General features: G+C 53.5%; 11 protein-coding genes across 11 annotated transcripts; 3 read left to right on the plus strand and 8 right to left on the minus strand.

Annotated features, from left to right (window-relative positions):
- Positions 1 to 887: 887 nt before the first annotated feature.
- Positions 888 to 3,207, minus strand: CKM354_000358700 (uncharacterized protein; the record flags this gene model as incomplete). The annotated part of the gene is made up of 3 exons (XM_044798791.1): positions 888 to 2,669; positions 2,839 to 2,934; positions 2,986 to 3,207. The coding sequence occupies 3 exons, from the start codon at positions 3,205 to 3,207 to the stop codon at positions 888 to 890; spliced, it is 2,100 nt and encodes a 699-aa protein (XP_044654726.1).
- Positions 3,208 to 4,429: 1,222 nt separating this feature from the next.
- On the minus strand, positions 4,430 to 6,226 carry CKM354_000358800 (uncharacterized protein; the record flags this gene model as incomplete). Its single annotated transcript, XM_044798792.1, has 4 exons — positions 4,430 to 4,560; positions 4,616 to 5,291; positions 5,344 to 6,044; positions 6,094 to 6,226. 4 exons carry the CDS (start codon positions 6,224 to 6,226, stop codon positions 4,430 to 4,432), a joined length of 1,641 nt encoding a protein of 546 aa, XP_044654727.1.
- Positions 6,227 to 6,897: 671 nt separating this feature from the next.
- CKM354_000358900 (uncharacterized protein) lies at positions 6,898 to 7,743 on the minus strand (the record flags this gene model as incomplete). The annotated part of the gene is made up of 2 exons (XM_044798793.1): positions 6,898 to 7,580; positions 7,632 to 7,743. The coding sequence occupies 2 exons, from the start codon at positions 7,741 to 7,743 to the stop codon at positions 6,898 to 6,900; spliced, it is 795 nt and encodes a 264-aa protein (XP_044654728.1).
- An 823-nt stretch (positions 7,744 to 8,566) lies between these two features.
- Positions 8,567 to 9,696, plus strand: CKM354_000359000 (uncharacterized protein; the record flags this gene model as incomplete). Its single annotated transcript, XM_044798794.1, has 4 exons — positions 8,567 to 8,698; positions 8,753 to 8,804; positions 8,857 to 9,459; positions 9,518 to 9,696. The coding sequence occupies 4 exons, from the start codon at positions 8,567 to 8,569 to the stop codon at positions 9,694 to 9,696; spliced, it is 966 nt and encodes a 321-aa protein (XP_044654729.1).
- A 178-nt stretch (positions 9,697 to 9,874) lies between these two features.
- CKM354_000359100 (uncharacterized protein) lies at positions 9,875 to 12,788 on the minus strand (the record flags this gene model as incomplete). The annotated part of the gene is made up of 6 exons (XM_044798795.1): positions 9,875 to 11,172; positions 11,228 to 11,804; positions 11,859 to 12,107; positions 12,160 to 12,440; positions 12,501 to 12,597; positions 12,663 to 12,788. The coding sequence occupies 6 exons, from the start codon at positions 12,786 to 12,788 to the stop codon at positions 9,875 to 9,877; spliced, it is 2,628 nt and encodes an 875-aa protein (XP_044654730.1).
- Positions 12,789 to 14,151: 1,363 nt separating this feature from the next.
- Positions 14,152 to 15,001, plus strand: CKM354_000359200 (uncharacterized protein; the record flags this gene model as incomplete). The annotated part of the gene is made up of 2 exons (XM_044798796.1): positions 14,152 to 14,347; positions 14,409 to 15,001. The coding sequence occupies 2 exons, from the start codon at positions 14,152 to 14,154 to the stop codon at positions 14,999 to 15,001; spliced, it is 789 nt and encodes a 262-aa protein (XP_044654731.1).
- A 48-nt stretch (positions 15,002 to 15,049) lies between these two features.
- Positions 15,050 to 15,733, minus strand: CKM354_000359300 (uncharacterized protein; the record flags this gene model as incomplete). The annotated part of the gene is made up of 4 exons (XM_044798797.1): positions 15,050 to 15,127; positions 15,179 to 15,273; positions 15,323 to 15,352; positions 15,625 to 15,733. 4 exons carry the CDS (start codon positions 15,731 to 15,733, stop codon positions 15,050 to 15,052), a joined length of 312 nt encoding a protein of 103 aa, XP_044654732.1.
- A 1,531-nt stretch (positions 15,734 to 17,264) lies between these two features.
- On the minus strand, positions 17,265 to 19,195 carry CKM354_000359400 (meiotic recombination directing protein; the record flags this gene model as incomplete). The annotated part of the gene is made up of 3 exons (XM_044798798.1): positions 17,265 to 17,532; positions 17,587 to 18,528; positions 18,585 to 19,195. The coding sequence occupies 3 exons, from the start codon at positions 19,193 to 19,195 to the stop codon at positions 17,265 to 17,267; spliced, it is 1,821 nt and encodes a 606-aa protein (XP_044654733.1).
- A 479-nt stretch (positions 19,196 to 19,674) lies between these two features.
- CKM354_000359500 (uncharacterized protein) lies at positions 19,675 to 20,071 on the minus strand (the record flags this gene model as incomplete). The annotated part of the gene is made up of 2 exons (XM_044798799.1): positions 19,675 to 19,791; positions 19,862 to 20,071. 2 exons carry the CDS (start codon positions 20,069 to 20,071, stop codon positions 19,675 to 19,677), a joined length of 327 nt encoding a protein of 108 aa, XP_044654734.1.
- A 418-nt stretch (positions 20,072 to 20,489) lies between these two features.
- CKM354_000359600 (uncharacterized protein) lies at positions 20,490 to 22,248 on the plus strand (the record flags this gene model as incomplete). Its single annotated transcript, XM_044798800.1, has 2 exons — positions 20,490 to 20,644; positions 20,700 to 22,248. 2 exons carry the CDS (start codon positions 20,490 to 20,492, stop codon positions 22,246 to 22,248), a joined length of 1,704 nt encoding a protein of 567 aa, XP_044654735.1.
- Positions 22,249 to 22,373: 125 nt separating this feature from the next.
- On the minus strand, positions 22,374 to 24,120 carry CKM354_000359700 (uncharacterized protein; the record flags this gene model as incomplete). The annotated part of the gene is made up of 2 exons (XM_044798801.1): positions 22,374 to 23,987; positions 24,040 to 24,120. The coding sequence occupies 2 exons, from the start codon at positions 24,118 to 24,120 to the stop codon at positions 22,374 to 22,376; spliced, it is 1,695 nt and encodes a 564-aa protein (XP_044654736.1).
- Between the last annotated feature and the right edge of the window lie 256 nt (positions 24,121 to 24,376).

Here is a 24,376-nt window from a genome sequence, read left to right on the forward strand (position 1 = left end):
CGTGCACGGCTTGTTTAAAGGTGCGGGCGAAGCACGGATCTGCACTCCGGGGGCGGAGCGGGGGATAACGGTGTGCCGTTTACTACTCTTGCTTCCCGATGATATGGTGATCGTCGCGTGCGAATAGATCTGGTCGTGGTCGCTCGTGCGGAATCGAGGGCGTACGGTCGCGCGTTATCGGCAGTGCGGTGGCGACTGGGGTTGGGCTTGCAATTGTTCTGGTCAAGCGAACACTCGGCGGGCTGATGCGGTTCAGGGCTCACGGGAATCGCTGATACGCGTAGTTTCTGGCAGCAGTGGGGTGACTGTGGTGTGGGAAGAGTGTTTGTGCAGGCACGCAAGTTTATGAGTCGTTGGTCTGACTGTGAATCGAGACGTCAGTGCCCCTCATCAACCCTAGCTGCATAAACACGTCCGCCAACCAATCAAACGATGAACGTGCCTGTATTAGTAGGTGTGAGTAGTCTTACCACTATCCCGGTCATCGCCAGATGATATATGTGCATCGAGCGGGTAGGTAGAATAAGTCACTGTCAGCGCTTCTGCGGCGCAATCATTCCCATTCACCAAGCCTATGTACGGCGGAACTTCTGTTGGTTCGGAATCAGTCATGCTTAGGGGAAACGGCTCATTCAGAAGTGATGTGCCATCGGTATAGCATCAAGTCATACATGGATAGTGATGTGAAATTAGTGCATTCCGCAGCTGAGCGCACTAGCTACACCCTAGTAGCGATGCCAAATGGTCAACGCGGGGAGTCTATCCGACACACTCCCCTGACACGCAACCTGCAAGGTCGAAAGATCAAGTCCGCCTGCCGAAGAACGCCGCATCATGCATGAACTGTGCGTAGACAACCATCTTTGAACGTAATTCCGGCCCGCCGTTTAGTGGTCGATGTTATCCTGCGGAAAGATGAACGGCTCCTCGTCCTCTTCCTCTTCCTCCTCGTTGATTTTTGGGCTGTCCGAGCCAGACAGTCCTCCCGACGCTCCAGTGACCTCCTCTGCAATGCTGTGCGTACTCAGTCTGCTCCTAACAAACGGTGCGTGCGCCCCAGCAATAGCGCGGGAAGGACTGGAACTTGTCGAAAGGCCCGGAACATTGCTAAGTCGTCTGCTTGGCGGAGTGCCACTTTGATGCAGCAACGAACTAGCGCTCATCGCCTCGTCCAGCTTCTCCTGTTGGCCAACCCTTCCAGAGTATTTGGAGAGGTTGATTGTATTCCCACGAGATTCAGGCCGTGAAAGTGGCAGATCTTTGGCATCGGACAGCTGCTTGATGAAAGAAGCAATGTCGTTGTCGTCCGACTGCTGGCCACTTCCAGAAGAGCCGGGAGTGCCCTCCATGAGCTGGCCCGAGCGATCTTTGGATGAGCTGCTTCCTCGTCCTGAGCTGACATTACTCTCCGCCGCCTTATTGCTGCTCTGAGAGGTGAAGCGCTTGTTGCGGTTAGCAAAACTGCTGCTGTACCTGTGGACAGGTGCTGGCTTCGGTGAAGACGAGCCGGAAGATGCAATAGCGGTCTCGCTCGGAATCGGCGGCGCTCGAAGTGCCTGCTGAGGGAGCGTATTCAATGAGACACGCTTTTCCGACGCTGAAGTGCCCGGTTTCCTCGAAGTGGAATAAATGTCTGATCGCCCAAGAGACGTGCTGGGCGATGGCTTTGGTGATGAGGCGAGCGAACCGGCCTTGAATGGCGGGTTGTTGACCAGACTTAATGGAGTTCCTCTTCCAGACTCCCCTCCTCTGCTACTGCCTGGCCGATCGGTATCGTCGTCCATGTCGTCTAGCACTCGTTGCTTGAGCTCTGTCACTGGCGAAGCACGTTTCTCGGCTGCATGAAATGTGCCAAGGCTGCCATAGGCACCAACGCGAGTCCTTTGAATGCTGGTAGCTCCAGCAAGACTGCTATATTGCACTCGAGACTGACCACTGCGCGGACCAGGTAGCGATCTGCCTTGCACGACGACCGGTTGGCGACCTTCATCTAGGCCCATGAAGCGCGAGCTCAGCAAAGCCTCCGAATCTGCTACATTCAAATCGCAGCTCGTCCGATACTCCACGGATACTGACAAGGGACCAGTCCGGCACAAAAGAGGAGGGATCTTGTATCTCCGTATTGGAGTCGTAGCATTCTGTTCTGTGGGACACAGGGGAGTATACAGAGGATCTGACAGTGCTTGCGAAACATCGTGTCCTTCTCTAATGCGGAATCTCAGTCTCAGTGCCTGGTGAGCGCCGGGTTGTCTGGTTAGCTTCCGATGCAGTTTCCACGCAGGAAGGCAGCGAGATGCGGTGTATAGCGACCTGAAGAGGACGACACCCTTCTTGTACACGTTTGGCAAAGCGTCGTTCAGCTCTGATGAAGAGTAGTCTTCTGCATCGCCAAGCTCAATGGTCCAGCGTTCAAGAAGCACCTCAATCAAGCGTCTGCCGTTGCGATTCTGGCGCGGACTGGAATCGGCTGACGAGCCCAATGCGTCAGACACATCCCAGCGTTTCCCAGCATCGTCAACTACGACCAAAGCTTGACTGTGCGAGAGATGAGAGGTGTCGGCATATACCTCAATGACGAGTGGTCCAGGACGTCTCTCGGAGAGGTCTGGCCGCCTCCATGGGTAAAGATCGTCGATCAGTACGTCTGTCTCGTCCAGAATGAGGTTGAACTTGTGGAATGTTAGCAAAGTTTACTCTCTTGCGACTCCGTGCTAATACGTTGTTCGCTGAAATGGGAAAACTGCGCGAGGGCTGTGCAGTACAACAAGGCAGACACCAATTCATGAAGACAATCCAGCAGCAGAGTGCACCAATGCGCCGCCGTCGCGATAGACTCACCCATCTATTCTGCTTCAACTCGCCAGCTTTGTTCATTACTTGCGGCAGGTTCGTCCGTGAAGAGCATATTGTCAACGCTGCTTTCGAGTGAAAGTGCTAGACCAGCTGATCAGCACCAGATGTGTTGTTCTCGCATGTCCCTCCTACCTGTATTATCTGATTGAGTTTTGTAGCTTCCCTATCTTGACCTCCAGTCGCAGTGTCTCGATGTGAGTCCTGGTAGGCATCATTCACAGGCCGTTCTGTGTACGACGAAAGGTCGACGCTGGATCGTGTACGTTGTGGCGGTCGATCTCTCGGGTTGTTGGTCCGTTCGGGGTTCGTGGTAGGGTTGCTCGCAGCAGAGGCGCTGCGAGGCAGCTGATGCATGACTGCGCGGTCGACGTCGAAAATCGAAGGGCGGGTTACTGTCTAGAATGTATTTCGTAGCACGTTCGAAGCTGGTGGCTACGCGGGGATGGTGACTGCGAATAGGCCTGCAGCTTGCTCCATATTCACGCCAGCCTAGGGAGACTGCTAGGTAGGATCGGAGAGCGCTCGCAGCGATGGACGGCGGCGTGTCGCAAATGACAGCGTCTCGTTCAAGAGGCCATGTTCACCACTGAGGCATCGACACAAAAGTACACGGGTGGCCGAGCAGCTTGTGGCACGGTGGTCGCAGGCACGCGGAAAGCGCTCGGGACGCAACGAGGCTCCGCAGCAGGAGGCGTGTGGCGCTAGAGACGGCGAGTGCACTGGAGTCACCGTCGTCGTCGATGGAGGTGTGAGCGAGTCTCGTGGCCGTTGAGGGCCGCCCAGGACGGAGTCACGAGCGAGCTTGACTCGATAGCTGTCAAGCCGACACGCTAAGCACTTATCAGCGGCGGGCTTCCGTGGGAGCGTTGCGATGGGTCGGCGCGCGGCTTCTGGCGATGATCACGAGCCAGATCCAGCGAAGACCAGCGGCGGCGGAGGAGGAGCAGGAGGGAGAGGAAGACGACGGTGCAGCGCTGCTGGGGAGGAGCCGCGGCGGATGGCGGTGAGGTCTGTGTTATTATGTCAACATGGGAAGCATAGATTGCTTCATGAGCTGTGTGTCGCAATCGTGCTGCATCGACTGGGATCTGCAAGCACGTGAACGAACTTATCGGCCGTGGTTTTCACGTGAACAAACACCATGCCGTCATGCCGTCGCCGTCGCCGTTACCAGGAGTAAAAATGCGCCGCGGGCTTCTGCCTTACCGCCCAAGCCGCCCCATACAGCTGTCGATGGATGGTACTCTCTGGGGAAATGATATGGGCGCAGCTGCCAAATCTGGACGCCCAGAGTTTTGACAAGAAAGAGCTCCCAGAGGAGCTGCAGTGAAGAAGACTTAGGCCATGCGGTAGGCAACAAAAGAGTCCAGAAGCATGCGTGAGACTGGGACAGATGCACAATGAATGACTCCGATATCTTCTGACAGCTACCTTCAGTAACTGCGCATCCATCAGCTCAGGTCCTCGAGCACGTCCTCTCTCTGTCACAGAAGCTCGCAAGACTGTTGCTCTCGTGAGCATGTCAAAAACCGCACCAGAAGTCAGCCCGTACGCAGCTCCCTCATGAGTTCATCCATTACGACGCAGCGGCAATCGCTTCCTGCGTGAACGGCCGAAATCCAGGATAATCATTCTCCTGGCACTTCTTCAACTCGTTCAAATACCCTCCCATGCCGCCAAAATAAAACCTCAAGCATTTCTTCTTCCCTGTGCAAACCATTAGTGCTCACCATCTACAAATCGCAAGACTGCCAATGCTTACCTGGAATGTTGGCACCGAATATCCAATTCTCTGTGCCCTTGTGGAAGAGGGACCCTGCAGCAAGCTCTTCACACAGCTGTGCCCATCTCTGCTCTCCCTCTGGCAACACTTCAACAAGTCGAGTACCTGCTTTCTCAGCTCGCTCAATGGTCTCCGTGACGAAGTCAACCTCCACTTCGATGGCTGGTGGCTGGTTGGTAAAAGGTCCCTTGGCCCCATTCACCATATGGAAGTTTGGAAAAGAGGGCACGAAGATGCCCAGAGCAGACGTGGGACCATCAGACCAAGCTTGCTGGAGCGATAAGCCATCCCTGCCATGAATCGCCATTCGGGTATAATTGCCTTCCACTGCATCAAAGCCGGTCGCCAAGATCAAAAGGTCGAGTTCATGCAGCGTCCCGTCGGAAGTCCTTATTCCGCTGGCTTCGACTTGCTGGATCGGCGTCTCTTTCAGATCCACAATATCGACATTGTCTCTGTTGAACTGTTCGAAGTACTTTTGCCCATTTGACGCGTTCCCGTCACAAAGCGGACGTCTCGCGTAGACATCGTACGGCTTCAGTTTGCGAGCCTTCTCTGGATCTTTCACAATCTCATCGATCTTCCTTCGAATGAAGTCGCATGCTCCTTCGTTTGCTTCTTCGTCGATGGTAATGTCGTTGAATGTCCCGAACATCTATGCAAGCATTAGCAAGGGTCACAGAGCACTGGAAGGGCCCAATGCTCACGAATCTAAAACCATTCCCCTTATCCCAATTCTCCTGGAATACCCTCTCACGTTCCTCAGGAGACACGGAATGGTAAGAGATCTTGCTTTCCTCGAAACCAAAGGCTGTGATTGAATTACGCACCCGCTCCCAAATCTCGTCATAATTCTCGTTGATCTCTTTGCGCTGTTCCGGGGTAACCTTCGCGTCTCCTGAAGGCACGCTATATTGCGGGTGTCGTTGAAAACAGGTCAAACTCTTGACTTTGCTGCCAATCTCTGTGATGACCTGGACACCCGTCGACCCAGAACCAATTACTCCGACTCTCTTCCCCTCAAGCGTAACATCCTTCGGCCATTTGGCTGTGTGATACATCTCACCAGAGAACGAGTCCAGACCTGGTATATCTGGGACGTTCTGCTTCGAGAGAAGGCCGAGGCAGGTCACCAAGTACTTTGCAACGATCGATTTGTCGCTACTACTGGTACGGATATTCCACGACTGAGCTGAATCATCCCAGTTCGCACCTAGAAGCTGAGTATCGAATCGCATATCTTTTCTGAGATCGTGCTTGTCGACAACATGGTTGAGATATCTGAGTACTTCAGGTTGCTTGACATAGTACTCCGGCCACGGATATGTGGAGAGGTCCTCCTTGTCGAAAGAGTATCTGTAAACATAGCTTTCTGTATCTGACATTGCTCCCGGATAGAGATTCCAATCTGGACGCGGTCAGCGCATGTTGAGTCAATGAGTGTCATTCCAGCCTACACCAAGTACCACCAACTCCACCAGCTTGATCGATAACGAGACATTTAAGCCCGAGTTTGCGAAGACGATAGAGCTGATAGATCCCGCCAAAACCTGCACCCACAATGACTGCGTCGTATGTTTCTTCTGCCATAGTTGCAATCAAAGAGGAGCTAATTCGTTACAAGTGCAATGAAGTTGAGTAGATACAATTCAGAGAATATCACACATTACCTGCTAGGCGATGGATGTTAATCGATGACAGAACCATGTTCGCTACTACATGTATCGCAATCGTCCAATGGCCAACCTCGGGGTAGCCATAAGAGGGGTTGCATGCGGAGCTGCAGTGGCCACAGTCGCGTGGTGGCACATCCGTGATCGCACCATTGCGGACCGACTGCCGCATTGCTATGTAGATGGAAGAGACAAACTCCGTGGTGCTTGTGTGGTGATGTCGATCGCTTTGTTTCTCCACATTCTTGTTGTAGATCGGCGAGCAAGCTGCGCTGGCAGCTTGCACAGGTTTCCCAGAGCCACCAGAAACGGGATAGATTTGCGCCTGCCAGGTAGAATGTTTAGACAAGAAGTGACGTTGACCTGACTACCGCAGAACTTACTGTACAGCAGGCGCCACCGGAAGCGATAGACCATTGAACAGGACTGTGCCAAGTGAACAAATTTGTCCTCTCTTTGATAGTATGAACTATGCTCTATAAACCCATCGTCACATCGTAATTACATGTCTCATAAGAACTGTCTAATTATGTCATGAAACCCCACCAACGACCAGCGTTGCATATTTGAACATCATCAATATTTCCATCAATATTTTCGGCCACGCCTATTGTAATCGTCCTCTCGTGAATTGTAGTGTCCGTAATCGAAGTCGTTGCTGTATGACCTATGCCGTCTCTGGTTCGGATTGCTCGATGCTCGTTTCTTTCCATATTCGTGCCCTCCGATACCACCTAGCAGTGCACCACCGAGAGTGCCTAGACCAGGAAAAATGGCATCGCCAATCAGTGCTCCTCCTCCAGCCCCGAGGAATGTGTTGACACCAGACGACTTTTTCTTTGTAGGCTGAGGCCTGCCATGATGTTTTCGGTGTCGATCTCTGCTCCTACTCCGGCTCCTGCTGCGACTGCGGTCGCGCTCACTCTCGCGATATGGAGAATGCGACGGCTTGTACCCGGGAGTCGTCGAGGGCTTACGATCGTCTCGATAGATTTGCTGCGCACCCGACCCGCTTGCTGCAGGGAAATAACCCTGCTGTTGCTGGTAGGGCTGCTGCGGCGTGTAGCCAGACTGCTGTTGTTGTTGTTGCTGATAGTGGTAATAATCGTTGATCTGGTGCGGCGGTCTCGAACTCTTCTCGGGCGGGTAGGCGTTCGCTGGAGGCGGTGCTGGTCGATAGATGTCGTCCGCTGGGTTGGGCGGTCGCTGTTGTGGCGGTGGTTGTGAGTGGGGTCGCGCATCTGCGAACGCACTGTAGGGAGGTGGAGCGTCTGTTACGTGTCAGACATTGCAAGGCAGCGCATGGAGGGAAGTCTTCGTACCTGACAGAGGGTAGGGAGGGTTTTGCGGCATGGATGCGTTGTTCTGGTTCGGTGGGCCAGGCTGCAAGTAGGACGAGGCCCCGCCAGGTTGGAAGTAGTCTGCTGCAGCCATACTGCGCGCTATATGATTGTTGTCCTGCGGGTCAACGTCTTTTCAAGGTGACAGGGGATTGATAGAAGAGAGGATGTGGTGGGAGGAAGAATGGAGTGGAGAATGAATGCGGGACTCGGTCGATGGCTCGCCACGTCTGGTAGACGAGAGACTAGTTTCGTCGTCGAGGGAAGTGGATGGAAATAGTGGCAGGCGATGCGACGGCGGCATGTGACTGTTTCTGTCGACCGGTGACCCAGGAAATGCCTCGTCCTATGATCGCATCTTCTGCGCTTTGCGGCCTCGCAGTGGCACTCTCTCCAGCGCTAGCGACAACTCAGCGCCACCTCGGGAGTGACGTGCAGCAGCAGTCCCCGCAGGTTGCGCTGCGCCTCTCCGCCTCAGGCACCGCTCGGTGTTGCCGTCGACCGTCGACGAGTGGGAGGGAAAAGCTTCTCGGTGGTCGGCCGATGGCTCTTCACGCATGCATGGCTGCCACCGTATCTCCGTCGCCCTACGCATGGCTCCGTGCTGCTCTGCGAACCGCTGCCTCGCTCTGCACCACCTGCAGTCGTCGAAAGTCTTCTGCGGTTAGTGGGAGATGCCTCCTTCGATGACGCTGCTGACAGTGTTGACTCCGCCAGTGACCCATCTGGCGCAGCGCGAAGAATGCATCTGCGTGTCTATGATGACTGGAAGGGGTGATGCCTGGAGAATGACCAGACGACTTTGTTGTACTTCTGAAATAGAAGTCGCGCAGATTCGGCCCGTGCCAAGACGCGAGCCGGCGCCACAATGTGGCCAAACATCAACCACCACACTCTCCCGCCTGGCCATGAAGACAATGTCATCAACATGCTTGCGGCTTCTTGGTCTGCCATCAACATTACGGCAAACATGCCTCGAATCGATCAGCAATGCGAGATGCTTCACTACATCTGCCTACAGGGCAGCCTCCAGCCATGAGAACCCCCTTGTATGAAGCACCAATCTCGACCTCCTGCAACATCTCGTTGACGTTGCATCCAAGGGCTTGCCCAGATCTGGCACTCCACCAAACTTGGCCGCTCGCATGAAACGCGGTATAGCCAATTCTCAGATGGACCATAACCTGAACTCGGCTGACGACAATAGGCCTGCCGGAAAAGCGACCAATCCCCAACGTCCGTAAAGTCATCGCAGTGAGCAGCGCCAAAGGCGGCGTCGGCAAAAGTACCATATCCGTCAATCTAGCTCTTGCAATGGCACAACAAGGACTGCATACAGGAATCCTCGACACCGACATCTATGGCCCCAGCATCCCAACCTTGCTCAATCTGGAAGGCTATGAGCCTGAACTCGATGCCAACAATCGGCTACTGCCTCTGACAGCATACGGCGTCAAAGTTATGTCCATGGGCTTCTTGGTTCCGCAGGACAGCCCCGTGGCCTGGAGAGGACTGATGTTGCAGAAGGCCATGACCCAATTACTCTTCGAAGTGTCATGGCCGAGCCTGGATGTCTTAGTGATCGATCTACCTCCCGGAACTGGCGATGTCCAGCTTACCCTGACCCAAAACGTCGAGCTCGCGGGTGCAGCCATCGTTTCTACGCCTCAAGATCTGGCTCTCCGGGATGCCGTTCGCGGTATCGCGATGTTCGAGAAGGTCAACGTCCCTATCCTCGGCATGATACAAAACATGAGCACGTTCACTTGTACCACTTGTGGGCACAATCATGATATATTCGGTCTCGATGGTAAGTTACTGGTCTCATCATCAGTGCAATTGTGCACAGTTTGGCTGACAAACGACAGGTGCGAAGAAGAAATGCCATGAATTGGGCATCAATTTCCTGGGGGACATACCCTTGCATCCAGACATATGCGCCAGCGCAGATAGTGGAAAACCAACGATGGCTGCGAACCCTAACTCGCCACAAGCGCAAGCTTTCACAAATATCGCGAAAGCCATTACTGCGACAATCAGCTCATGAGATAATGCGTTCTGAGACACACATTGAAAGCCCTCTTGAGCTGGGAATGTATAGAGAAGCCTTGCACATAATGAAGCTATGTAAATTATAGGGAACGTATTATGCCATGCGGCAATCCCATCATGCGCGCTCTGTCGTTATTTTCTTCCTTTTTTGATCCAAAGCTATTGCTCGAAATTTAGTAATATCCACCGGGACCGCTCTGGCCCAGGTCCAACACTGCGCTAAGCGGCAATCTTCGACTGGAGTTGCCAACGTACACAGTCTTAGTGTAGTTGGAAATGACCCAGTTCTGAGAAGCAGTATCCCAGTTGCTCAAGTCCCTCCTAGTGATGTTACCAGTGAAGGTAGCGGTGGCGCCAGCCTCGATCGTCAAGCGGTCAAAGTCACGAAGCTGGACCTTTGGATCGTTGGGACCGCCCAGTGCGACGTAAAGCTGTGGCACTTCGTCGCCGACGACCGAGCCAGTGTTGGTCACAGTGGCGGTGACGGTGAAGAGGACATCGTAAAGCTGTGGGTTGCCACCAGGAGCACCACCTGCTGGAGCATATGGCTGTGCAGAAGAATCGTACGAGCCCTCTGGCCAGCTGTAGTCAGTGCCGTAATCTGGGTCGGCGCTGGACTCTTCCAGGTTGGTCGAGTTGATGTAAGGGTAAATATAAGCATAGACACCAGAGAAGTTGGCTGGAAGCACATATTCCTCTGTGTTGTTGACGATGGCTCCAAAGGTAGGTGCTGGTGGCGTATTGCGTGTCGTTGGGGTGTATGGCGCGACCTGGTGAGCCTGCACTTGCAGATCGGAGAACGAGAATGTCGTGTATGAAAGTCCGAATCCGAATTCATAGATAGGCGTGCGGTTGTACCTGTCCAGAGCACGGTAATCGATGAAGACGCCTTCCTCGAAGGAGTCTTGGGGCGCATCCTCGCCATTGTTTGGCTCGTACAGGACGTCCGTGCCGTAGTCCTCACGTTGCCTAGCCCAGCTGAACGGAGTCTTGCCACCTGGATTAACTTTGCCGTAGAGGACGTCGGTAATGGCATTTCCTGATTCCTGGCCAGGAATACCAGCCCAGACAATTGCAGTGATGTTTTCGTTGTCAAACCACGGAGTGACGGTGACCTCTCCAACCGTGTGCAACACGACAACAGTGTTGTTGCAGAAGCTGGTCACATTCCTAATGAGATCGTCGCCGTTGTGCCAAAGGGTGAGATTGTTCCTGTCTCCCTCATTGCCGTCTACAATAATGTAACCCTCGCCAGCGTCTGAGTTGGCGAACACAAGGCACACGCCGTTGTTGTCTGGGACCCTTCGTGCAAGTGCATTGATCTGAGTGTAAGCATAGTCGTCGATGACAGATTCGATAGCACCGTCGTTGCTGCGAACCTCGGCTTTGATGGCCTCTAGGGGAGTGATCAGGTACGGGAATTGTGCAGTGCCGGATCCCCAGCCCATGGCAAGGGTTCCATTGTCACATCCTATAGTCGCGTCAGCTAGCGTGCTCCCATCTCAACTGTGCAGTGTTTCACAAACCTCTGTCGGGGCACCCGTTGGGCCCGTATTGGTTCTCGGCAGCATCGCTACCGAATACGGCAGTGAGCTTCTCCTTGCCAGTAAGTGGGAGGGCGCCTTTGTTCTTGAGTAGCACAGTTCCCTTGGCAGCGAATTCTCGGATGTCCTTTGCGTGCTCTGCGCGAACGTCCACATGGTAGTTTAATTGAGTATAGTTCTGCTGAGCGTAGAAGTGCTGGAAGCCGAAAGTATCCTGCGTCCATGAAGAGAAATTGGGGGCATCTTCCACCTGGTTACCAGGACGATCGACGTAGTACCATGCAGCCACAATGCGTACAGCTGCATCGTCCAGACGCCATTGCGGAACCGTGCCGTTGAGGAGGGCAATAGTCAAGTTTGGACCCCAGTAAGATGTTGTTGAATCAAAGGCAACGTCGCCGGGCATGGTCATGTCCAAGCCTGCGAGTGCACTGCTGACACCCGAATGCTGAGCGGCCCAATCCGAGACAATAAATCCTTGGAAACCCAGTTCACTTTTTAACAAATAATTTTGTAAATAGCTGTTTTGGCAGGCGTATGAGTTATTCACTTGGTTGTACTATGCCTCGTCAATTTCTGCAGTCGCTGCTAAAAGAATTCAAGATGCACATACCGAGCACATGATTGAACCAGTTCCGGCACGGACAGCGTCAGCAAAAGGCCAAAGATACAGCTCGTGCATCGTAACATCGTCCAAGTTGGAGCTGAGCGATTCTGTGAGGTTTGGACCACCTTGTCTGAAGTGCTCCTGCTCGTTCGCAATATAGTGCTTCGTGCATGCAATGACACCAGCATCCTGAATACCCTTGACAGTCTCGTAGACTGCAACACCGGTGAGAGATGGGTCGGGACTGAAGCCCTCCTGCAAAGGTTGGTCAGATGAGGCTGCTATTCGTAGTGTCTCTCCTTCTTACCCAGTTTCGCCCGCCTGCAGCATTACGCCCAAGAGGTCCAATTGCAGGACCAAGTTGAACGTCGATGCCCTTGGCTTTGTGCTCAGAACCCATGTCGTGGCCTCGCTTGTAGAACAGCTCGCGACTCCATGTCGCTGCAATAGTAACTCCGGCAGGGTACGCACTGGCGAAGTCCGCGAATCGAATACCGAGAGGAGAGTCCTGAAGACATAGAGATCTGAATCCCAAACGTGGAATGGCGCCAGTGTTGCCCACGCACTTCTCACCTTGCCATCCGACACCTTGGCCAATGTCAGCTTACTCTGTCTCGGCATCACCACCACGCTTGTGCTCGTACTCACCCGTCGTGAGGTTCACTTTCTCGAGCAGTGTCAGTTGCGAAACAAATGCCACTGCCTGCTCATATGCCTCTCGCCAGTCACCAAGACCTTCCGACCACTGAGGGTGAAGTTAGCTACCATTTACAACACAGCTGACATGCCGCCGCCCGTGAGTTTACGCACTGGAGAAGGGTATTTTGGCGGGCTCTCTGCGAAGTCAAGATTTTCCCCAGTGTTGTTGGCAAACGGCTGCAGCTGTGCATAGACTGCTGGCAGAAGCGCCAGCAGCGCAGCACGAGGAAGGACCATGCTGTGCACTCCGATCTGGCTCTGAAAAAGGAAGAAGCGAAAGTCTGTTCTCAGCGACGAGAACTAGAAAGCACCCAAAGAAATGCCAGTGACACGGCCATGCCACTACTTGTAGTAAGGATTTTGCTCCGGGAACCGGAGCTAGATGCCACTCGTGTTCACGCAAAGGCGGCAGTGTAGCATCGTGCTGATGGCCACGCATGGATGTGACCTGCACCCCCCTCACGGATCGAATGTTCTGATGCACCTTCATCGTTCTTGTGCCTGGCGCTAGACGGTATTGAGATCTCTCTCCAGGCCAACTTAACCAGAAGCGGCAAGTATCGTCGGCAGAAGGAACAATCACAGGGGCTAAAGACGTAGTTTTGCATACCCGACCACCGCGACAGTGCTAGAGCCCGCTCCAGGTTCTCCAGCTACTCCGCATGTTCCGCGCCAATGCCCACTTATTCGGTTTACAATATGGCGAGGGCGGAAATGATGAAAGCCTGACCCAACAAGCCCTGTCACGAGTGTGCAAACATGGATCAGGGTCTCGCCTCCGAAACGAACAGCAGGCCGTAATATTTCACCTGATCCAGATGGTCCGTGGTAGAGGCGAAAGAGAGGCCGGAAAGGTCTGCTGTGCTCTTGAGAGCAAGAGCTGCTCCGGGCGGTGACTGATGGATCGTCGTTTAGCAGCCGAAGATGGAGATGCTACGGGGTACGACATGCCGTCGTGCAGCGTGCAGTGTGATGCAAGGATGCAAACCGGCTGTCATCTCCATCATCACCAGGTGTTTTGTGATCACCGGCTAATGCGAAATGAGCGGAGTGGCCGTTGGAGGTGTCTTCCAAGAACCGCATCACAATGAAGGTGAAGTGACGCCTCAACGCCCGCTACCATTTTGTGGCGCTGGACGTGGTGCATAGCAGAGCATAGCCTAATGTCGTGCAGCTCTGGTGCTGGTGATGCGGCAGAGTTTGCGCATCGCATCCATGCTCAGCCACGCGCTATTTCGCGCGTAACAACGTGCAGCAGCGAGGCCGGTGGCATCGTCGGGTGCAAGGGCCGACGAAGCGGATGCGATGTTCCAGCTCTTGTGTGAAAAGGGAGCGCTCAGAAGGACATCGACGAGTCCGCTCTCCGCTGCACCACATGCCGCCAGCCGAGCCGCAGTCGTGGAGGATGAGGTTAAGGTTCAGTCATGACTGCTGTTGTCGCGTTAGCTGAGCTCTCAGATCTTGGTACGCGCATCTCGATCTGCACTCGGAGTCTTTGACACGACGACGTCGCTGTCTCTGCGCACACCCGCTTCCGGCTGGCTGGAATGCAACCTCTCAACATGCAGCTCCTCTCGCACAACATCGCCGGGAGGCAGCCATGAAGCCCTTCGCCCTCGTTACCCCGGCCTCGCGTGGCATTGGTCTTGAGCTGGTGCGTCGCCTGCTGCAGACGACCAGCGTGCCGGTCGTCGCGACTGCGCGGAAGGATCTCGATCAGGTGAAAGAGAATGCTCTGTCTGGTCTGAACGACGTGAGCGAGGAACGACTACATGTCGTCAACCTGGATGTGCTCGGTAAGCCGCGCTTTGGCAAACGCGGCCGCATCAGCAGGTATTGACTTTTCATGTTGGTTAGATGAGACAATCGTAGCCGAAGCAGCAGACCAGATCTCGAAGCTGTTCCCCAAGAAGGAGAACTACCTCCATCTTTCGCTCGCTATCCCTGGCATTCTGTTTCCAGAGAAATCGCCAGCGCAGATCAACTACGACGATGCCCTCCTCACCTTCCGCACGAACACGCTGGGTCCGATGCTTCTGCTGAAGCACCTGTCGCCCTTCTTGCCAAAGAAAGCAACGAAATTGGAAAGAGCCGATGGACTGCCCAGGACGGCAGTGTGGGCGAACATGTCTGCAAGAGTTGGCTCAATCACAGACAATCGATTGGGAGGATGGTACAGCTATCGATCAAGCAAGGCTGCGGTCAATCAATTGACCAAGTCCTTTGACAACTACCTACAACCGAGTGCGGGTGAAAATGCCATGAGCATTAGCCTTCACCCCGGCACGGTGAAGACAAATTTGAGCAAAGAGTTCTGGGACAACGTGAAAGAGGACAAGCTCTTCAGCCCTGAATTTGCGGCGGAGAAGCTGCTTGAGGTGGTCAACAGTCGTAGTCTAGACGACAGAGGAAAATGTTGGGACTGGGCTGGCAAAGAAGTGCCTCCGTAAAGCTACAATCTTGAAAAAGTTGGGTCAATGTTGACCAATATTACATCACTACTTCTTGTTTAGCTCCTCAGAACGCTTCTTGAGTTCCTCCTTGGATGCTGGTTCACCCAAGTTCTCGGCAATCACCTGCATGGTAAGTATATATACATGTCGAGTGCATTTTGTGGAACGACTTACTGGTCCGGGGTTGGCCTGATGGTGTTCTTGCGAAGCGAGGCCGCTCTTCTTCGCATCCGCGTCACTTTTGCTTTGAGCCAGCTTCTCCTTGATCTCTGCTTGACAGTCAGTCATGCTTCGAGTAGAAATTGGCGTTGAACCCACCTTTATCGTTGTCTCCTGGGATCACCGGCACTGCGTAGAAGACAGAAGATTAGCAGGTCTCTCTAACAGGTATATTTGGAAGTCACATCAATAGCCTTCCTCTCGTTAATCTGAGCGGAGAGGGTGTGGAAAGGAAACACGGTAGCGGACACCTACTGACTACTGACTTGCTCCTGCTCAGGATCCTTTTGATTCTTTAGCTCGCTGATCGGACTCAGCTCGACTCTCTTGGATGGCTTTGACGGCGGCTCGGCCAAACTCGTCTTGCTCGATTTCTGGCGGCTGTCGCGGCTGGCGCTTACTTTCTTGCAAGAGGGCTTCGTAGTCTGGCTTCTGTGCTTCGTAGGCTCGAATGGCTTCAAGTTCGTTCTTTGTCGGTGTGTCTTTCGTACTGTTGCCTTTGGGTGGCATCCTAATCAATCGACCAGCTCAATTCAAGGCAGCATCGAAGCCTGGACCGGCTGCGATGTACGTCATAGCGTGTCGCAAGCGGCCCGCCAGTTCACGTGTTGCGTGGGGCGAGAAGTTGCAAGGGTAGCTCCAGTGCTTGAGCACTCCTTCGCTAGGCAGAGTCAACGAGACGTCTCTTGGTCACAACCGATTCAATAAATCATGCACATCAAGAGGATTGCAGCTGCGTTGCTTGAGTGGAGCGATATCATCTGTACAAACGCCTGCCTGCTCATTCGTACCCTCGAGCTCCCTCCGGACCGTGCAGCTCGTTCCGAGCAGCATGTGCTGCGCCGACGACAGCCTGAACGAGACTTGGCAATCAGTGAGCTGGCCACGCTGAGCGGGCAGCTATCACTAACAAGTGAGGCGACGGAACGGGTGGGGAATCGTCACGGCTGGCCACGAGACCGATGCCGTCAGCTGCTCACCGCAGCCTCCAGCTTCATGTATCTCAAGACTACAACGAGCAATACGCCTCGCAAGCAAAGGACAAAGTCAAGACGAAGGAAAAATGCACAGTGATTCCCGGGAATTGGTTGAATTGACAAGCTAACGAGCGTTTCCAACAATAATCATCCTCTGCCTTCGCCTCCGTTGTCTTCAACGCATCGGCAACCCATCTCTCTTCCTCCCCCGTCTACCAGCGTATACAGCCATCGTCCATTGAGGATGCGTAGGGTCTTTGGCAATCCATCCTCGAGATCAAGACAGGCTCATAGCGTCGAGTTGTCTATTTCTGCGTGGGCAGTATGGTTAGCCATTGTCCATCAAGGTTTCGTGTGGTATCGTTGGCAGAGGAATACTCACGCAGGTGCAGCTGGAGCTGGAAGCGCAAGCGCAGTTGGCGTTGGAGCAAGCGGAGCAGCCACCCATGTTGATAGTGTGTGTTCGGGGTTGGTTGATTGGTTGTGGTGTGGTAGTGTGTTTCTCAGAATGACCTTGATGGAGCTGATGGGATGAGAAGAACTCCAAACCGACGAAGATGGGAGTAGATATAGGCTGCTGCTCACATGCCCTCGCCCACGTACATCCACTCGAGCTCAAGAGGATTGGTGCCACGCGAACTCTATGCAGCTCAAGGTTTGGGTACAGCGCGTGCGCTGAACGGAGCTCATCCCACGCATTGTGGGCATCTACTGTGTCTCGGAGCTGTCTTGATCATGTCTAGCTGGACATGCTGGGCCATTCTCACTGCGACGGTGGGTCATGCGACGGTTGACATTGGTGGAAGCTTAGGCTCGATTGCAGCTAGGAGCTTCCTCGGGGTGCCTACTGACCTGGAGGTGCATTTGGAGTGAAGGCATGTGAGATACGGGCGAAAATCTGATTGGGCGAGTCATGCATGCAGCCTGCTCTGCTGTCCAAGCAGTTGCCAACAGCACTGCAGTCGGCCTCTTCCACGACAGTGGCCACACCATCGATCACAGCATCAAATTTCATTCAGTAAGTATTGACATCTAGACTGTCAGTGCCGGGCAAAGTCACGCGATCAGATTCCCGCCAGTTTTCGTATTCCGCGCCATTTTCGCTGCAGAGTCTCGCCGTATCCCACTTCGACAACACCCCGTGAAACATGCCACGCATTTGGCCGCATCGGGTAATCCAGATTCGCGGGTATAGCGGTCTTGATCAACGCCGGCCATCTGTCCACACACACCGATTTGGCATTGCAAAGGCTTCTGAGCCCTTCTACGCCGGCGAACCTACCATAACCAGAGCCACGCACGCCCCCAAACGGCAGCTGCACAACGTAATACCTGTTTCGACACGATCAGTATCAGTCACGAGATAGTCGCAGAAGTGGCACTTACGCGGCAAAGTCATTCACCGCTACCATGCCCGCCTTGACTGCATTTGTCACATGCGTGAGGTTGCGTTGTGCTCCACTTGACCCGGTGGGTCCAAACACGCTGGCACCAAGACCATACTCGATGTTGTTGGCAATGTCAATGACATCCTCCACATCTTTTGCCCTCATGAAGAGACAAACGGGACCGAAAAGCTCTTCTTGTGCGATCCTCATCGATGCCGTAACATCAACAATTAGCGTCGGCGTGAAGTAATGGCCTTGTGGGTATTTCTCATGGCGGTATCGATGTCCTCCCACGACCACCCGTGCACCTTGCGCCCTCGCCTCCGCAATCAGCTGTTCGAGGCGCTCGAATGCAGCAGGCGAGACCATGGCTCCGACATCGACTGCGTCTCCTTCAGCTCTGTCCGGGTCTAGGTCGTTGCCCAGCCTCAATGCGCGGATACGTGGCTCTAGCAGTTTGATGAGTGTAGCATACGCCCCAGGCATGGCGATGATGCGCTCAATGCCCACGCAGTTCTGCCCTCCAGACTGGAATACCCCTCGCATGATGATGCTCGCAACTCTTTCGATTTCCGCACTTGACATGGTTCGTCCATCAGGATGATCGAGAATCATGGCAGGATCCTTGCCTCCAAGCTCGATGCACAGCGGTGTCAGGACCTTGGATGCACTCTTGGCCACTTCATGAGCTACCGGACGACTTCCAATGAACGTCAGATGAGCAATGCCAGGATGCGACGTAAAGTAGTCGGCGGTTTGTGGCCAGCAGGAGAAAGTGTGGACGACATCAGGATTGTGGCCACAGGCTTTCAGAGCGCCGCGGACGATCTCAATGAAGTAATTTGACGACCAAGCTGTCTGTTCGCTGCCCTTGACAACGATTGCGTTACCAGAGAACAGAGCGCTAATGATCGGGCCAAGCAGGTTGTGAAAGGGGTAACTGCGAGCGGAGTCAGTCACCAGGCAGCTCTTTCAATGCAAGGTGGAGACACTCACTTCCAGCTCACACAAGCTCCGACGACTCCCAGAGGCTCATAACGCACTTCGTTCTTCTTGTAGAACATCAAGAAATTGGTCGGTCTTCGATCAGGTCGCAAGGACTTCTCGCCGTGATCGATGGTCCATTTGAGCTTCTCGGCGGTGACGAGCACTTCGCCAAACAGAGCGTCGACGCGAGTCTTGCCACTGTCTTGACATGCAGCGCGAATGATTTCTTCTTGGTTGTCAAGTAGATATTTCAGTAGTGTCCTCAGCACTTGCCGGCGCTGAGCAAAAGTGGTTCGGCTCCATGACTTTTGTGCTTCGGCAGCGCGAGAGATGATTCTGTCAATCCGATCAGGTGAAGAAGGGTTGACAAGTCCAAGATATTGGCCTGTGGCTGGCGCATAGCATTGTATAGCGGTCGAGCCGGGCACCTTGATGGATGGCTCGGGCAGCGTCTTCCCCTTCCAGCCCGGCGAGCAGGGTTCGGGTGGCGGCACTGCAAAGTCCACCGCCTTCTCTGCGTCGCTTCGCAGCAGAAGCGCAAAGGTGCAGTATGCGATGGCAAGTGCTATGATGGCGCCATATGTCTTCACGTCGAGCAGGATCGCGGCGGCGCGATCCATTGGGCGAGGTGGTAACGTGACTGAGCGAGTGGTGTGCGGTGCAGATGAGAGTGGTTGCGAAAAGGTGAGAAACGCTTGCTGGCTCGCGTCTGTGCTCGCATTGTCCCATTCTCGTCCGTGGCAGAAGTTGTGGCTCCAAACTTGCTCATCGACATCTTCATCACAAACAAATCTCCGCTGATACTCGACATCTCACCGCTCAGACGGACTGTGATGCCCCGGGCGCCTGGCAACGAAACACACCAACGAGACCTGACACAAGCTACAGCTTCAACCACACGATAGATCAGACTGCACTTCGTGCTTCCAGCACAGCAGTATCGCGTTCGCAAGATTCCACGATTCGGACGCTGATGCCGAGGAAGACATCCATACACCGCATGGGATTGCACTTTTACAGCCGCACTCCACGATCAGATGCGTGAAGCCAACGTCCTGGCCCTGTGACCTTGTGCACCAGCAGCCAGTCGCGCACCCGCTTACTCTACAACCTTTCCATCATAATTGCCCGCGATGGCTTGCTCGATTTCCTTCGCCTTTGCGCCAGTCACGCTTGCTCGCAAATCTCCATCCTTGAAAATATGGAAGGTTGGCATCTTGAGTACACATCAACTCATCTATACGCCAAGCGCGACTGCATCGCGGACTGCTCAATGACCAACTCACCTGGCGTGCACCCAGCTCTTGACTGATAGCCAACGCAGTATCGGTGTTGTATGTGTAGAACCGAGCATCCGGATACTTGGACATCATCTTGTCCATGAAAGGAGCGATGGCCTTACAATTGCTGCACCAATCCGTCACTGCTTCGAGAATTGCCGTGCCATCAGCATTGGAGGCCTTGAGGTACTCTTTCATATCAGTGAGCTCTTCCATCTTGACTCCTAACAGACCAGACGAGTTGTTGTCTTCACGAAGCCTTAGCCAGAATGGAGACGGAACAATGCATGCAGCTTCCCCACGCGTTCGCGTACAGCCTCCATTCGTCCTTCCCATTTCTATTGGCAGAAGCCCCCGGCAACACTAGTTGATGTCCATGCTTGGCGTAGGTGGCGGGCGCTTCAGCTCGCCTTGGGTTTTGCTGATGAGACCATTAGGCATACCTCGCCAAAACGTCGCGCACCAAACAGCGCCCACCACTGCATCAAGACACATTCGATGGTCACGTGTCAGAATTGCTAAGGCTGTCACGTTCGGCTATTTTTACGCCAGCATTTGTTGTGTCAGGTTCAAATACATTGAGAGTGAGAGTGGTCAAAAATTGCCCCGCCATTCCGACACATCCAAACATCCAATGGACACAGGCGACCGTGGGGAAAAGGACACTGCAACAGCGGGTGAACGTCCATACTATGATCTTGGTACATATATTCGCCCGGTAACTACCAAGAGTAAGCTGGCTCAGACTTGGTTTGATCGTGGTCTGCAATGGTCGTATGCATTCAATCAGTATGACACGAAAATATCGTTTCCTGCAAGACAAAAGTATCTGATCTTGTTGCAGTGAAGAAAGCGCTACTTGCTTTCTGAGAGCAAGCGAGGCGGATCCAAGCTGCTGCATGTCGTTATGGGGTATAGGCTATGCACTGGGACCTAATTACAATAAGCCTTGGGAAGCCTTCGATCCAGATGAAAAGGAAGCGAATCTCCAGCAAGCCAAGGACTCCCTCCTTGCGGCAGAGCGAGCTGCCCAGGCAGACGCTTCACCTGTCGAGAAGGCATTGATAAATGCGCTTCAAGCTCGATATCCGAATGACAGGAGTGGCGACGATTACGCGAAGTGGAACCAAGACTATGCGCGAGCTATGAAGACAGTCTACGATGAGTTTGGTGACGATCTCGATGTGGCTGCCCTATATGCTGATGCACTGATGAACGTCACACCATGGGCGCTGTGGGACATACGGACAGGAGAGCCGGCTGAAGGCTCTCGAACGCTAAAAGCGAAGGCTGTACTGGATCAGGCCTTTGCACAACCTGGAGGAAACGACCACGCGGGTCTCTTACATCTGTGGTGTCATTTGATGGAAATGTCTGCTCGGCCAGAAGATGCTATTCCTATTGCGGATCGACTACGAGGGCTAGTACCTGACGGCGGACATCTGCACCACATGCCAACTCACTTGGACGTCCTTGCCGGTGACTGGCAGAATGCAATCACATCCAACAGTCAAGCGATAGAGGCGGACGAGCGGTATCTCGCTCGAGCAGGAGCACTGAACTTCTACAGCCTGTACCGAAGTCACAATTACCATTTCAAAGTCTATGCGGCCATGTTCGCTGGCCATTATCAGACTGCTATCGACACTGTCGCTCGGTTGGAAAACTCGCTACCTGAAGACCTGCTGCGAACACCAAGCCCTCCAATGGCAGATTGGCTCGAGAGCTTTCTGAGCATGAGAGTCCACGTGCTCGTCCGCTTCGGCAAATGGGACAGCCTACTCGCATTACAGCTACCCGCGGATGCAGAACTTTACTGCGTGACGACAGCCATGATCAGGTATGGTCGCGGTATAGCATACGCTGCGACTGGGGACGTTGGCAATGCAGCAACAGAACAGGAAGCATTCCGCGCAGTTATCTCTCGGGTTCCAGCAAGCAGAACATTGTTTAACAACACAGCTATCGACATTCTCGCAGTCGCAACGGCAATGCTCGAGGGCGAGCTAGAATACCGCAAAGAGAACTTCGATGTGGCATTCGCGCATCTGCGAAAAGCTGTAGAATTGTCAGACAATCTGCCATACGACGAGCCTTGGGGTTGGATGCAGCCTCCTCGACATGCACTAGGAGCGCTTCTGCTTGAGCAAGGGCACGTGGAGGAGGCCGCTAAAGAGTACAAAGCTGATCTCGGTCTTGATGATACATTGCCTCGAGCGCTGAGGCATCCCAACAACGTATGGGCGCTGCATGGGTATCACGAGTGCTTGACGAGGCTAGAGAAGAACGAGGAAGCAGAGGGCATTGGGAAGCAGCTGGATGGACTATCTGAGAAGTCGGACGTCAGAGTGACGAGCTCATGTTACTGCAGAGGCGCAGCGTCCAAGCTGTGAATATTCCAACCTCGGACATGCGCATATCATCCGCTTTCATCAAGTTCAAGCATGCAGCGCTCTCGCCGCTGGTTGATCACCGATCGATCATGCGACACTCGTCCTCTTTTGGATTTGTACTGCTCCTAATCCTCGCTAGAGTCGTCGTCAGATCCCTGTTGCGAAGAGTCCGATGAGTCCTTGTCATCCTCATCGTCCCACAAAAAGCCTCTACATTTTGGCTGCCCGCAGTAGCAACGAGGCTTGTCGGCATTTCGCGGATCGTTCAACGCGGCTTCTCTCAAAGCTATTGCCTCTTCGAGTTCGACCTCATCTTTATCCAGGTAATCGAACGTTAATTCCGTTTCTGCAGGAATGTCCGTATATGCGAAGAAGGCCATGCTATATAGCTTCAAGTCGTGCTTGTTGTACGACACACTGTACTGCCGCATGTTCGGCTCGCATGAATGGTTGATGAACCGCGTGGCGTTGCCCATGTGCTCCCCATCGATCACATAGAGATCCTTCCTCCGTAGAATCTTGTCGGTCGTGGGGTCACGATCGTTCTTGAATTTGTCCAGCCAGTAAAAGTAGCTGTCTCTCTTGGCGCTTTCATCAACATTGCGGTTGTTGTGATCTTCTCGTCGGTTGGCCTCGTCATTGGCGATTACTTCGCCCAGGTATACGTCAACGAATTCTCCTTGTATAAGGTCCTCCTCACAACAAATTCCCCAGCCACGGTCCTTGCCTGTTTTGAAGATGACAAGAGGCACCTTTCTGCCTTTCTGAACCAGCCGAGACTTGCAAACACTACCGCATTTGCAATTGTGATTGCACTCGTAGACAGGATAGCGCTGCTCCCTATAGAAAGGGACCAAAGTTTGCGGGGCGCCGTTAGCCCTTGGCTTCGAGTATGGAAAGCGTTTAGGCAGTCCCTTGGTGTCAATACCGTCTCCGTTCTTCTCTGCATCCTCTTTTGCAATCAGGTACACTCCATATTTTTCAGGATCTTTCCGGCTGAGTGTCTGCTCGTCGACGCTGGCAAACTCGAGGCATTCGCAAATTGCAGTGTATTCGCAGCCTACTCCGCCGCCCATGTCTGGTTTGCATTTTTGGCAGCCTTGGAATGTGGTGGGTTCGTCTCCTGACACTCCTTCGCCAAGAACGTAGTCCTTAATAAACTCAAAGTTTAGATTGGGAGTGGTTGAATCAAAGTGATTTTCCAGGCGCACTCGCTTCACCTTCTTCAGCTTCTCTACGAAAGCGAGCCGGATTGCCCGTTCTGCTTGGTCGACTGGAGTTACTGCACTCTCTTTTGTCATGCTTGGGGTGGGCAGATTCCTAGTGTTGACGACGTCACCAGTGAGGTCTGCCTTCGCGATGATGTTTCCCTCCTTGAATTGGAAAGCGCCATTGTAGATCTGGGGGCCGTCGACTTGCTGTGGTGCTGCTTTGATCAGGTCGATTGTGGAAGGCGAATGTGAGCGCGATCGCATAGAATCCTGCGGTGTCAGCAGTCCATTTGCGCCAAGAAGTCCACGCGACAGAGGTCCATCGTCTTCAGGGGACTTCCTTTTCCGCGAGCTATCGTTGGATGAGAATTTTGGTGTACCGCGTCCAGAGTGGCCGTTCTTCTCAACGTACGACTGCACCAGGTGGAGTGACTTCCTTAAATCTGGTAAGGGGTGCCAAGAGGCAATCGCGCGTGGCGGGCATGGTAGGACCGGTTTGGTCCGCCATCGGACGAGGTACTCTTCGTTCTAGTTGTAATTTAGCATAAAATTGAATGTGAAGAAGATGTGCATTGCTCACCCCGCTTCGTTTGCGGTGTGCCAGGACTTCGACGATGTCGCCAGCTCTAATTGTATATCGATTCCGCGAATTCGTCGACATTTCGCTCAATTAAGTAAGTTACTTTCTCGGCGCTTTACTAAGGTCGCTACGGCGCAGTTCAGCGCGTAAAGGGAGGTTTCCGATATAGTAAGTAAACTATTAGAGGCTTAGAGATTAGTTTAGAGAAGTCGAACGCGTCGATTAAGGTTTGCGCTAGCGCTAGGCTAATTGAGTCACGTGTCGGTTTAAGACCCACTTCACTCCAATTAATTGAATATTGAATAACTAAAGTGCGGATATAGATTCTAATATAGTC

The sequence above is a fragment of the Cercospora kikuchii genome, assembly GCF_019650295.1.
Source record: "Cercospora kikuchii DNA, contig_00002, whole genome shotgun sequence".
NCBI classification, from domain to species: domain Eukaryota; kingdom Fungi; phylum Ascomycota; class Dothideomycetes; order Mycosphaerellales; family Mycosphaerellaceae; genus Cercospora; species Cercospora kikuchii.